The 14,159-nt window shown below is 33.0% G+C and overlaps 1 protein-coding gene across 4 annotated transcripts in view; it reads left to right on the forward strand.

Moving 5' to 3' along the window:
• LOC143063665 (uncharacterized) overlaps positions 1 to 14,159 on the forward strand; it is a 102,784-nt gene that overhangs the window by 59,760 nt on the left and 28,865 nt on the right. For all 4 annotated transcript variants that reach the window (XM_076235935.1, XM_076235938.1, XM_076235934.1 and 1 more), the window contains 3 exons: positions 1,056 to 1,202; positions 1,444 to 1,737; positions 9,334 to 9,550. In XM_076235935.1, coding sequence (XP_076092050.1) covers positions 1,056 to 1,202; positions 1,444 to 1,737; positions 9,334 to 9,550 — 658 coding nt within the window. The remainder of the gene's footprint in view (positions 1 to 1,055; positions 1,203 to 1,443; positions 1,738 to 9,333; positions 9,551 to 14,159) is intronic.

The raw sequence follows: 14,159 nt of genomic DNA on the forward strand, positions 1-14,159 counted from the left end.
ACAAGATTACAATAAGATGTAGGCTATTTTTTTTAATGAGATATACCAATACCACAAGGCAGAATCCTAGAATTTAAACAATAAAATACTGCAGATACAGGTTTCATTTCTGTAAATATTGACAATGCAATTTCTCATAGGAACTCCTTTTACTGCTAAAACTGTACCACTTTTACTATGAAGTTTTGAAAAAAAAATCTTATCCTAGAATTGAAAGTTCATATGCACCACATTTTGTTTTCAAAGGTCAAAATATAGGGCTGTGCGGCATATTTTCCACGTTTATATGCCCTGAACTTCTCATAGTTTAAACTAACACTAATTTTCTTAACTATCCCTACCTCGAATGAAAGGTTACAACAGATTTCAATGTAAACAATATGCGCATGTATATTTACTGGTAACATTCCCAAGTTATGTCTCTGTGAGATGGAACACAGAGAGCATAACTGGGAACCAGTAGGTAAACAATATTAATTTTCTATGAATATTCAAGATCTCCCCAAAAGAGGCGTGTTTTGAGAAACAGCTGTATTTACAAAGTGCAACCTATAATAGATTAACAATTTATGTCTACCCCTTTGAACCGTAAACTGTACTTTATAAAATTCATAAAAAAAAAAATGTGCATCCTTCAGACCATATATAATGCATTTAAATTAAAAAAAAAAAACCTCTTACAGGTTTCAGTTTCATAGACCAACGAAAATTAGGCTTAAAAGATGGACGAAAGCTACCAGAGGGACAGTCAAACTCATTAATCTAAAATATACTGACAACGCCATTGCTAAAAATGAAAAAGACAAACAGACAAACAATAGTACACATGATACAACACAGTTAATAGTTTCTGTTACTGATTGGAAAGTCAAAGTTAAATCTTCAAAATTCTATTCTTTAGTTATAGGGTGACAAACTCAAGATATTATTCGAAGTATAGTACTTAGTTGCTATTTTTTTTAATGTACTGCAGCGTTCGTTCTCGATTTTTAATGCCTTCAGTAATTATAAAATTTCGATGTATAGCTATATTTATACTAAAACATATTTTACAGGGATGAACTTTTGGTATAAAGATCCGTTGGCAGACTCAAACACTTGTGATAAAATCGCTTATAATGACGGAGGCACATTTAGCTCAAGTGAAGACTGCAATACGAAATTGCCGTACATGTGTGAAGTAAAAGGAAAGGTTGAAACAGGTAAATATGACTTTTGTCAAACCCAAATAAAATCACAAAAAGTTCTTAAACGAATTTTATAGGTAAAACTTTTTGACTCGTTAGAAAAAATACGTGTATGTGAACATGGCATCACCCCAAGACTCATTTTTTTATTCGTTGTTTGACTCTAAAGAATTAATTTTTTTTTAGTTGAAATCATATTTTATGATTTGTATGTGTATTATGATTTTTTTAAATTCGTTTTATTTTTACATTTTAGACAAGCAGATGTTTATAAGTATAAGTGTGATACCCTGGACGGATGACAGAATCATGCACACGTTATGTAATCTTTCAAGACCATTATTACCAGGAGAGAATATATATATTTCCATTAATTATAGACCCATTTCTAGAGATCGCATAATTGCGCTGGACGATACAGGATTAAAATATTTAGGCGACCTCTCCTCTATTTATCCACGCGTGGTTCGAAATGGAATTCATCTATGTGAAGTCACAGGATTGCATAACAAACAAACATGGTCGGCAGAATTTTTGTACCAGGAACCAGGTATGTTTAAAAATCCAAAACCAAAACCAAAATATGTTTTTATATCCATTTTTTTTCCACTTTTTGCTCTTATTCTCTTTTTGCACACTGAGACAAAAATGCTACAATAAAATATTACAGTAAAGAAAATGCCAACAATTTGTGTTTGCACTTTAGTTTCAGTTTTATTTCAGACAGTGCGCAAATGTCCATCTCCCCAAGTGGTTTGAATATTTTCTATGCTGTGCTGTCAAAATTATAATTATTATTATTATTATTATTATTATTTTTTTTTATTATTTTTTCCTAAAGTATATACGTCATTGGTTTTATTGCCTATCTTTACAATATAAATGATATATCTTTTTTTATTTATTGATAACAAAATTAGTGTTTAGATCGAAAACTAAACAATATTAAAAGGTCATATAGTCTTGGGACCGTTCTTTCACTTATAATTGTTAACGTTTTTACATTTTGACTTGGATGGAGAGTTTTCTCATTGGCACTCATACCACATGTGCTTTTTAATATCAAATTGGTAACCTTCAGGAAGAAGTTTACTTAAATGATCGAGCGGATTAAACGGTTCGTATCTGCTTTATATTTAGAATGTGATATCCCGTTTGTAATGAGTTATTAGGTACAGCCGTAATTCAACTTCTAACTGTATTTGGATTTTTAAAGTTTTTTTATTCGAGCATCACTTGACTGATGTGTCTTTTGTATCCTGGTATCTATGATGAGTTTATTCGAAACTAAATCTTTGTATCTTTTAACGAATAGAACGCCCGCTACTAAGATGTGAGATATGACAGTATTTGTCTCTCCCTTTCAACTACAACTAAAATATAGTACTTGGAGTTTATTAAGTTGGTCACCTCTGTAATACTTCTGCCGTTGGAAGACACCATATTATATGACCATGTGATGTATTCACTATAAAATTGAGAATAGAAATGAGGAATGTGTCAAAGATACAACAACCCAACCATTCTGGCCACCAATTCATCGAGAAACTCCCGCACCCGGAGGCGTCATTCAGTTGGCCCCTATTCAAATATGTATACTAGCTCAGTTATAATTGACGTCATACTAAACTCCGAATTATACACAAGAAACTTAAATTAAAAATCATACAAGACTAACAAAGGCCGAAGGCTCCTGACTTGGGACAGGCGCTAAATTGCGGCGGGGTAAAACATGTTTTTTTAGATCTTAACCCTCCCCCTATACCTCTAGCTAATGTAGAAAAAAACTCATAACAATATGCACAGTAAAACTCAGTTTTAGAGAAATCCGCAACCGATGTCAAAATACGAAACAAAAGAAAATAAAGACAATGACAATGATACATAAATAACAACAGACTACTAGCAGTTACTGACATGCCAGCTCCAGACCTCAATTAAGCTGATTGAAAGATTACGTCTTCATCATATGAATATCAGGCACAATCCCTTCTGTTAGGGGTTTAGTATCATATAATCATGAGATATATGAGAAGAACATAACCCGTGTCATGCCAACAACTGGTTTTAGAATAAATGTGTTAAATTCCGATGCAAAGACCCTATATAGTTATCAAAGGTTCCAGAATTATAATTTAGTACGCGCGTTTCGTCTACACAAGACTCATCAATGACGCTCATATCAAGATATTTATAAAGCCAAACAAGTACAAAGTTGAAGAGTTTTAAGTGAATCAATATTAAAGCCAAAATATGCAATCTTTAATGACCTGACAACAGTATCGTAACTATATTCTTTTTTAATAAGTCTGTTTGAAGGTTTTGTTAGCTTTGAGGTGAATACTGACATTTTTTTTGCTTTGTAAAGAATATTACCATAAAAGATTGGTTGTGAAATACCTGAACGTATAAGATGTCTGCATGTTGATTTATATTTACGAATGATTTCCTTATACTGATGATAAACCATAGTTGACAGTTTGTTCGATCTTTTTGCATTTTAATGAAGATGATACGGCATTTGACACAAAATATGTTTCACTTGGTAACTGTGGCAGGGCATCAAATTAAGCAGCCATTTTAAAATATGTAACCTCCAGTTCATTATTTGGGTTAACGTTAGTTAACGTTTATTTTGAATTATAAACGTCTTATTGTTTACCAAAGACTTTTTGTTGCGATAAATTCCTTATTTTTTAGCTCACCTGGCCCGAAGGGCCAAGTGAGCTTTTCTCATCACTTGGCGTCCGGCGTCCGTCGTCGTCCGTCGTCGTCCGTCGTCCTGCGTCCGTCGTCGTTAACTTTTACAAAAATCTTCTCCTCTGAAACTGTTGGGCCAAATTAATCCAAACTTGGCCATAATCATCATTGGGGTATCTAGTTTAGAAATTGTGTGGCGTGACCCCGCCAACCAACCAAGATGGCCGCCACGGCTAAAAATAGAACATAGGGGTAAAATGCAGTTTTTGGCTTATAACTCAAAAACCAAAACATTTAGAGCAAATCTGACATGGGGTAAAAATGTTCATCAGGTCAAGATCTATCTGCCCTGAAATTTTCAGATGAATCAGACAACCAGTTGTTGGGTTGCTGCCCCTAAATTGGTAATTTTAAGGAAATTTTGCTGTTTTTGGTTATTATCTTGAATATTATTATAGATAGAGATAAACTGTAAACAGCAATAATGTTCAGCAAAGTAAGATTTACAAATAAGTTAACATGACGGAAATGGTCAAATGACCCCTTTAAGAGTTATTGCCCTTTATAGTCAATTTTTAACCATTTTTTGTAGATCTTAGTTATCTTTTACAAAAATCTTCTCCTCTGAAACTGCTGGGCCAAATTTAACCAAACTTGGCCATAATCATCATTGGGGTATCTAGTTTAGAAATTGTGTGGCGTGACCCCGCCAACCAACCAAGATGGCCGCCACGGCTAAAAATAGAACATAGGGGTAAAATGCAGTTTTTGGCCTATAACTCAAAAACCAAAGCATTTAGAGCAAATCTGACATGGGGTAAAAATGTTCATCAGGTCAAGATCTATCTGCCCTGAATTTTTCAGGTGAATCGGACAACCTGTTGTTGGGTTGCTGCCCCTAAATTGGTAATTTTAAGGAAATTTTCCCGTTTTTGGTTATTATCTTGAATATTATTATAGATAGAGATAAACTGTAAACAGCAATAATGTTCAGCAAAGTAAGATTTACAAATAAGTTAACATGACCGAAATGGTCAGTTGACCCCTTTAGGAGTTATTTCCTTTTATAGTCAATTTTTAACAATTTTTTGTAAATCTTAGTTATCTTTTACAAAAATCTTCTCCTCTGATAATACGTGGCCAAATTAAACCAAACTTGGCCACAATCATCATTTGGGTATTTAGTTTTAAAAATGTGTGGCGTGACCCGGTCAACTTACCATGATGGCCGCCATGGCTAAAAGTAGAACATAGGGGTAAAATTCAGTTTTTGGCTTATAACTCAAAAACCAAAGCATTTAGAGCAAATCTGACATGGGGTAAATGTTCATCAGGTCCAGATCTATCTGCCCTGAATTTTTCAGGTGAATCGGACAACCTGTTGTTGGGTTTTACAAAAATCTTCTCTGAAACTACTAAGCCAAGTTAATTATAGATAGAGATAATTGTAAGCAGTTAGAATGTTCAGTAAAGTAAGATGAACAAACACATCACCATCACCAAAACACAATTTTGTCATGAATCCATCTACGTCCTTTGTTTAATATTCACAAAAACCAAGGTGAGCGACACAGGCTCTTTAGAGCCTCTAGTTTCCAAATCCTTCTGTTCTGTTTACCAATGAAATGATTTGCAGATAACTAATCGTTGCATTATCATCTTCTTTGACCCGTCTCCACTGCCCCAACCCAAGTCTAGGTGGTAATACATCTTATTCTGTTCATTCATTTTGTTCTGATTATCAGGTCTCTCCAATTTTCAGTAGAAAAAAAAAACACATTTGATTTTGTTCTCACTATCATAATTTGGGTTTTTTTTGTGTTTTTTTTTTGTTTCGTCTGAGATGGGTTTTTCTTTACTACAAAATAAAGGATTTTAGGCACATGACAGCATACATTGATTACGGTTTTAACATCAACCCAGCGTAAAGTACCAAAGATTATAATAAGAATTATCTCTCGTGACCTTCTTTTATCACTATTTCTCAATAAAGAAATTGATCCATTTTGACCAAAATAATCTAAAAGTCATCTGATGGGAATTATTTTCCTTTTCAAATGTGGCATGTCAAATAACTCGTACACTGTACGTCATAGAGATCTCAAGTATTTGAATATGTCGTCTTTGATTTAATAGAAGATTCAGAAGAATGTCAAGGTTATGCTCTTAATTTTTAGTTTTCTCCCATTCTAATTACATATAAAAAAAACTCTTCAACCATACTAGAGTCTTTTGATTTGATATCCATGTCATTTGACCTTTGCTGTCACTTAATACTAGTACATGGTAAATCCATAGAGTCTTTCCATTAGATTTGGAGACGTATGACCTGTTGAAATATCAACGTAAATGATCTTGTATAAACTTACACTTTTTCATGGTAAAGTATCTAAAACAACTTTTTAATCAGCATACCTAGACCTTATCATTTCAAACCTTCTGTAAAACCGGAAGTAGCTTATCTCTTATATCTGACAAAAGCATGAAAACATGAAGACGTGGTTTCTTATCAATGGTTAAGAAAGTTGATGATGAACAGACCTTGTTAGATCAAGTGGTTTTTGATAGGCACTTATATGTCATATAACTAATGTTAATACATAGTTCGATTTTCATTAAACTCAGTAGGCGTTATTTAAGGATTTTCTAAGCATTTGTGTTTTCTTTACTAATTAAACAAGTTTCTTATCATTTCTCAATCAGCTAGTTGTGAAGTTTATCAAATGTTCTGAGCAAGAGGTTTAATTACATCAGCTCCAATACAAATATATATATATATGTCTTGTTAATTTGTGACCACTTGTGGTATTAGAGTTCCTGTGTCCTTCGTTAGTATGTACATAAACCTAGGTGCAGTTTAGCTCCTCCAATTTATGAGTATGTATACCATTAAAAAGTTGTTTACTACAATGCAGTGTATGCTGCCTTGAATATCCTGTTATTTCAATGCAAATTCAAAAGTTGTTAGACTTAATTTTGATCATAAAATTGAGAATGGAAATGGGAAATGTGTCAAAGAGACAACAACCCGACCATAGAACAGACAACAGCAGAAAGTCACCAACAGGTCTTAAATGCTGTGAGAAATTCCCGCACCCGGAAGCGTCCTTCAGTTGTCCCCTAAATATATATATATACTAGTTCAGTGAAAATGAACGCCATGCTAAACTCCAAATTAAACACAAGAAACTAAAATTAAAAATCATACACGACTAACAAAGACCAGAGGCTCCTGACTTGGGACAGGCGCAAAAATACGGCGGGGTTAAACATGTTTATGAGATATCAACCCTCTCCATACCTCTAGCCAATGTAGAAAAGTAAACGCATAACAATACGCACATTAAAATTCAGTCCAAGAGAAGTCCGAGTCTGATGTCAGAAGATATAACCAAAGAAAATAAACAAAATTACAATAATACATAAATAACAACAGACTACTATTGTATTAGTTAAAACTTGACATCCACCAACCCCCTCCTTGCACAAATAATATTGCAATGACAAGGGATTTATTATCAGCACAGTTTACAGCAGACTTTATTTATTTCCCTTATGAAATTTTACCACTGTTTGTTTAAAAGTTGTTTTAAAAATTTCACTCATCCAAAAAGAAATTCTGGGGATGAATTCTTAAATTTTATACACCAATTCAACATCAGCACTGATAGGTGTCCTTATCGCCTTTTTATAGCCTTCCTTATAGCCTCATGAACACGATAGCCTCATGAAATGATAGTCTCCCGCGTTTATTCAGAACTTTCTATCCAGTTTGATTAATGTGATGTCAAGCCAGGGGCCTTAACTATGCTATCACTATGTTTAAGTACACACATTGCTAGGCTCTTGGTTTAAGCATGGAGCAAAAAATCTGATATTTTAGGTGATTCACAAGGACCAAATTACTTATGAATATATATAAAGTAAAGGGTTATTTGAGTCTTTTGTAGACTGGTATCTATGATGAGTTTATTCACTACACAGAATTTTTCAAGGAATTTATTTTCAATACTGAATAAGATATGACAGGACTTTGAATTAGGTTGATCATAAGGTTGATATGAACACGTAATCTTTAATTTTACAGATCATGTGTTCAAATGGTGAGTTTTGAAAGAAATCAGGGATAATTTAATTATCATCTAAATTACTAGAAACTCATTATATGTGTGACTTTGAGAATTTTGTTAATTGACATATTTTTAATCAAAAAGTTAAAATATAGGAACTTTTTTAAGGAAAGAATCTGCAAGGAGGTATCAGTTTTATTGGATGTTTACTCAGTTGCTATCACATATTACCTATTACGTAACAGACAACATCACAGCACATTATAACTGTAATTTACACTAGTAAATTCACAATCAACAATTATGAACAATACTGTTAAGGAAAACATGGAACAAATGACAGTAAAACATATTCAAGACTATTTCTGAGAGTTTTGTATAAATAAGGTCTTAACACATTTTTTGATTTTGTTCCGATTATTAATAAAAAAAAAAAAAAAAAATTAAAGCCCTTTATAATTTGTGTGGAGAAACCTTCAATTTTCTTCCTGAACAATTTGAATTCAATATTGCTATAACATATCTTCTCGGAAAATTTTGACCCAATTCTAGTTGTTAGTGCTCCTCTGAAACTTGTTCAATTAACATCAAAATTTGTAGCCATAATAAGTCAACTTGTTCGATATATATTGGGAGAGTAAATTTCATTTGGGACGAGAGCGAAGCTGAAACTAGTTTATCTTACCGATGATCTAAAAATTTGGTATCATGTATAAAAGTGATCAAGTCCTCAATACAGTAAGTATCAAGAACCTACTTCAATTGGTTTATACAAAAACAAATGACAGCAATAACAAACTGTTAGCTTTAAATGTGTTTTAGGAATTTATTTCAATCACCCTCAATTAAATCGTATATTAAAACCTTTAGATGTAATGATTCATCAACACTGTTGTTTTTATAAAGGGACGTAACACCACTACTAATGGTGTATTGAAATAAGCCCCACATACTAACCTAATATGGAATATATACGGTATTCACGCGGTTGCTTTTAACCAATTATATTTCTAGAAATATATAAGAGGTAAGATAATAGATTATACATGTATAAATATCAGTGGTCTGAAAATACATAGGACAAAATTGTTGATGTTTGATATATATTCGTAGACATGTGATCATTGCATTCTTCGAAAAATTCCAATGAGCACGAATTTGTATTCCGCCCCTTTTCACAATTAAGTTTGGCATTTATTACCTCTTAAAAAAGTATCAATTATTAAAGTTGATTTTACTCAAATATAGACCATTTATTTTGTTGCTATTAGTATTACTTTTTGTATGTTTGCCAGAATATGTATAATCAGAAATAGTCGGATTCTTAAACGACAAGAAAAAGGCATATGCAAGACATATCAATTTTTATTTTGCAGTGACAAAGTCAATTTGGTTTATGGGATCAATAGACTATGCACCGTCCATGCCACCTACTGAAATTGTTAAGTATAATTTAGCAACAGAACCTGAGCTTCAACAACAAAAGGAATTAACCTCACCTACTGACTATTTAAATCAAGAGTGGATGAATATAGTTCAGTCTTTGGGAGAAACCTCATCAGGGTACTATAATACAAGGGTTGTTGGGTTCAGGTATATACATTTATGCTACAGTCAGTATGAAATTTAGCAAAACAAGGTCTGAAGAAAAATTTAAATCAATGATTTAACATCGGGACAATTCCACCTGCAGTTTGTCCCGCCACATAGACTACTCGGTCATCTCGGTTATATGCATATCTAGACGTATGGAATAGTGCTGTAGCAAGTGCTAGTAAAAACAAATATCAATGAATTCAGATGTATAATGAAATTATTCAATCTATTCACTGAGTTTAGAGATCATTCCTTTTGACGAATTAGTATTTCGAACGTGCATCTGCTAGAATAGTGACCTTCCCTTCTATGTGGGGTGCTTTTAACTGAATTTGACTTTTAGGGATGATTACCAAAGGTCCCAAAATTTGGAAAATAGTTATCATGACCGAGTTCCCCCTTGTTTGAATATATACTGAACCATAGTTTAACCGGTCGAAGAATATTCTGATCCCTAATGTCTATGGATGGCAGAAAATTTTTACTGACCGTATAACTGCCTCTATTTCTAAGTAGTTGCTGTGTGATTGTTGTTCTTGATTTGTTCAGGTCTCTTGAGCAAATTTGGATTCCAGATGACCCTCTCCCCCGAAAAACCATGAGTGACGAAGCGTCTGTTATTATGTTTTTTCTGGCTTTCCAAGTGTTGACTACACCTGCCCTTTGCTGTATGTAATCTTATTCTTAATCTTAATGTTTTAGATCTAGTGTAAAGGGAATAACTGTATTCATTGATTGAGTCCAAACGTTTAGAAGATGTAACTGAATTATCCTCATATAAAGACGGGTACTCGGAAGCGGTTACTTGTGAATTGTTTTTTTTTTAATTTTTTATTCCTGTCTTCTATAGGCATTACTATATCTTAATCAAGAATTAAAGATCTCCTATGTACATATTTTTTTTTATTTGGGACCAGAGCCGATTTCTTACGTAATATAATGAAAAGAGGGATGAAAGATACCAGAAGGAGAGTCAAACTCATAGATAGAAAATAAACTGACAACGCCATGGCTAAAAATAAAAAGACAACCCTAGTTTGATAAGAAGATTAAGCACTGTCCCTCGATCTAAAACTAACACAATGAACCAATCGTCTAAGTATGCAATTAATCAAATACTCATTAAAATCAGGTATTATGTTACTACAGACACCACCTTTGTAAACACTCGGTGCTGATTTTTAATCGAAATATGCGCATCCACACCTTTTAGATGAAGGGAAATTGCACAATCTCTTTGTTTTATTTAACTAATCAACGTTTTCAGTGTTTCCCTTTCGAAATGTTGTTTGCTGAGATACCTGTTTAGGGGTTTTGTGTTTATCACTGCCCCGTTTTTGGGGGTACACGAATATAGGTGCTGTTAAAACCGTTCATTATACTATCCTTTGATACAGTATAGTGTCTTTTTTAATTATTTCTTTCACTTGTGTGACTTAAATTCCAAAAATTTGTATGATTAAAATTCTAGACAATAATCTTCTTTGATCAAGTTTATAACCCACTGATCGTTTGTTATCTTGATTCATTCTGTTGAAAAATGGCTAAGCAGCCCACCCCTTTACAGGTATCTCCGGAAACAATAACGTACCCTGACTGTTGCTTACCTTCGAGTCATCTCTTTTGATTGGTATGAGAAGATGAGTTTGTTATTTTGTCCTGTTTTATTCGGACCTTGTAAATATAATGCTCTTGTAACCACGATTTTTTTTTATATTTTCAAAACCCCTCAGCGGTTCTCTAGCTGGTTCTCTTTTCTGTCTCTTTACTCAGTTATTATTAGAACTGTGATTAATGACTGAAAAAAATCCTTTATAAGATTGTTTCTTCTGGGTAGTACAAACAATTCAAGTATCAAGCTTTCATTGTTTTGCTCTGTTCCATCTTTCAAGGTCTGTTCAAGGTCTTTACCGAACATTTCCGCACAAGATAATGGTAAATTAGTAAGTCGAGTACTTTATTCTTTTATTGGTCCTAAACGAGTGTCTTCCATTACAGCTTTGAATAATTGAATATTGAAAGCTCTACTATGAGTTACCTGATTAAAGGATTTGGTAGACATAGCAAAAATATTCCTTAATTGTCAAGTGGTAATCAATTGTCCTGAGATAATGATTTTCATAGAGTACCTAAGGCTTGTTGCACATACGATGCGGACATAATTCCAATCTTTGAAGCTATCTGTCCCTGATATGAAAGTTTTTCTATCCCTTTCAATAAAGGGGTATGTAAGCTACTTTTTTTGCCACTTTAAAACAAAGCTTCCGTTCCATGGAGCAAAGTAGACACCATATCATCTAAAACTGGTGCCTGTTCGACAGATTTGAATAGTTTGAATAATTGAATTTTGAAAGCTCCACTATGAGTTACCTGATTACAGGATTTGGTAGACATAGCAAAAATATCCTTTACTTGTCAAGTGGTGAATCAATTGTCCTGAGATAATGATTCTCATAGAGAACCTAAGGCTTGTTGCACATACGATGCGGACACAATTCCTATCGTTGAAGCTATCTGTCTCTGATATAAAAGTTTTTCTATCCCCTTCACCAAAGGCGTATGCAAACTATTTTTTTGCCACTTTAAAACAAATCTTCCGTTCCATGGAGCAAAGTAGACACAATATCATCTAAACCTGGTACCTGTAAATGTTCGACAGATTTGTCATGAAAAGGGAAACACGTTTTATATTAATCATTGTAAACAGTCAGTTTACCTGGATTATAATAATGCCAAATTAGATAAGATTTCAATCTGACTTTTATCTAATATAATACAAACAGACTAATTTTCTGTTTTTGTTTTAGCATTTTGTCCTGACAAAGAAACTAAATTCTTAATTTTCAGAAGCATAATTTTCAGCAACTTTGATTTTATTAAAGATTAAATATTTACAAAATCTATCTGACTTGGGTGTATTGTTATTAATAAGGCAACAGTAGTATACCGCTGTTCAAAATTCAAAAATCGAAAGAGAAAAAACAAATCCTGGTTACAAACTAGAACTGAAGGAAACGTATCAAATATTATAAGAGAACTACGACACAACAGAGACACAACACCGAAATGTAACACACACAGAAGCGAACTATAATGTAACAATGGCCATATTCCTAACTTGGAGTTGAACCTGGTTTTGTGGCATGCCAAACCTCCCGCTTTAATGGCAGTGTTAATTATAACATTAAATTGACTATATTACACGACAGGATTACAATAAATAAACAGGTAAATGGGAGAAAATATAGGACAGAGAAACAAACAAATAATAGCCACCAAAAGGTAGCAGGTTAAAAAATATTTTTATACGCCAGACGCGCACTACGTCCACACAAAACTATGCTCAGATGTAAAAAGTTTGAAGGCCATAACAACTTCAAATTTGAAGATCGCCGAGGACCAAAAGTTTCAAAAAGTTGTGAGGCCAGTGTTATCCGCCTGGGACAAAAACGTCATTATTATCAAGAATAATACATAGTTTTGCAAACAGTAAATTTTATAAAATTACTATAAAATAGATATTCATGATTAAATTTAAGTGGTGACTAGCTATAGAATAAAAACGAGTACATTACAAAATCACAGCCCTGTTAGCCATAGTCAATGCAACGCCCAAAGTGACGTCACATTTAAACTTCTAAAACGTGTTCCGAAAATTAAGAAAGTTTTGAATGAAATTCAAGATTAGATTTGTATGACTTATCTAACTTATATTAATAACAGTGAAAATTATAATACTATAGGGTTATTGCATGAATATTGGGGAATATTGTCCCGAGTAGAATTCTATATTGCACGAGCTTGCGAGTGCAATATATGTTCTACAAGGGACAATATTCCCCAATATTCATGCAATAACCCTTTTATTGTAAAGCAATATAATATTTGACAGTAAAAATTGGTTTAAACTAAGATTTAAACGTTGATGACGTCATGAATTTTGAAAAATTATTGGACTAGTGCAATATTATAGGGTTATTGCATGAATATTGGGGAATATTGTCCCGAGTAGAATTTTATATTGCACGAGCTTGCGAGTGCAATATATGTTCTACGAGAGACAATATTCCCCAATATTCATGCAATAACCCTTTTATTGTATAGCAATATAATATTTAAAAGTAAAAATTGGTTTAAACTAAGATTTTGTCGTTGATGACGTCATGAATTTTGAAGACTTATTGCACTAGTGCAATATTAGAATTTATTGCACGCTAACTTTTGGTAACGTTCTGTGGGAAATATTATATTTCTATACAATAATAGAATTTATTGCACGCTAACTTTTGGTTACGTTCTGTGGGAAATATTATATTGCTATACAATAATAATTAATATTTAATTGTAGTAGTAATTAGATAATTAATTGTATTATTTAGCTTTGTGGGTGTTTCTTTTGATCAAACTGCAAACCAATAAAATAGTGTAAATTTCGTTGATCCAAAATTAAATCTACGAAATGAACTGCATGAGTAGTTGTCCCCGACACAACACACGAATACAACAGAATCACGTATTAACATCAGCATGACTAACAAATCCAAGACGATTGACAAAAAATTATGTTTCGTTTTTTTCGAGGGGTTAATGCAATTTAAAATTATTG

This window comes from Mytilus galloprovincialis, chromosome 2 (genome assembly GCF_965363235.1).
Source record: "Mytilus galloprovincialis chromosome 2, xbMytGall1.hap1.1, whole genome shotgun sequence".
Taxonomy (NCBI): domain Eukaryota; kingdom Metazoa; phylum Mollusca; class Bivalvia; order Mytilida; family Mytilidae; genus Mytilus; species Mytilus galloprovincialis.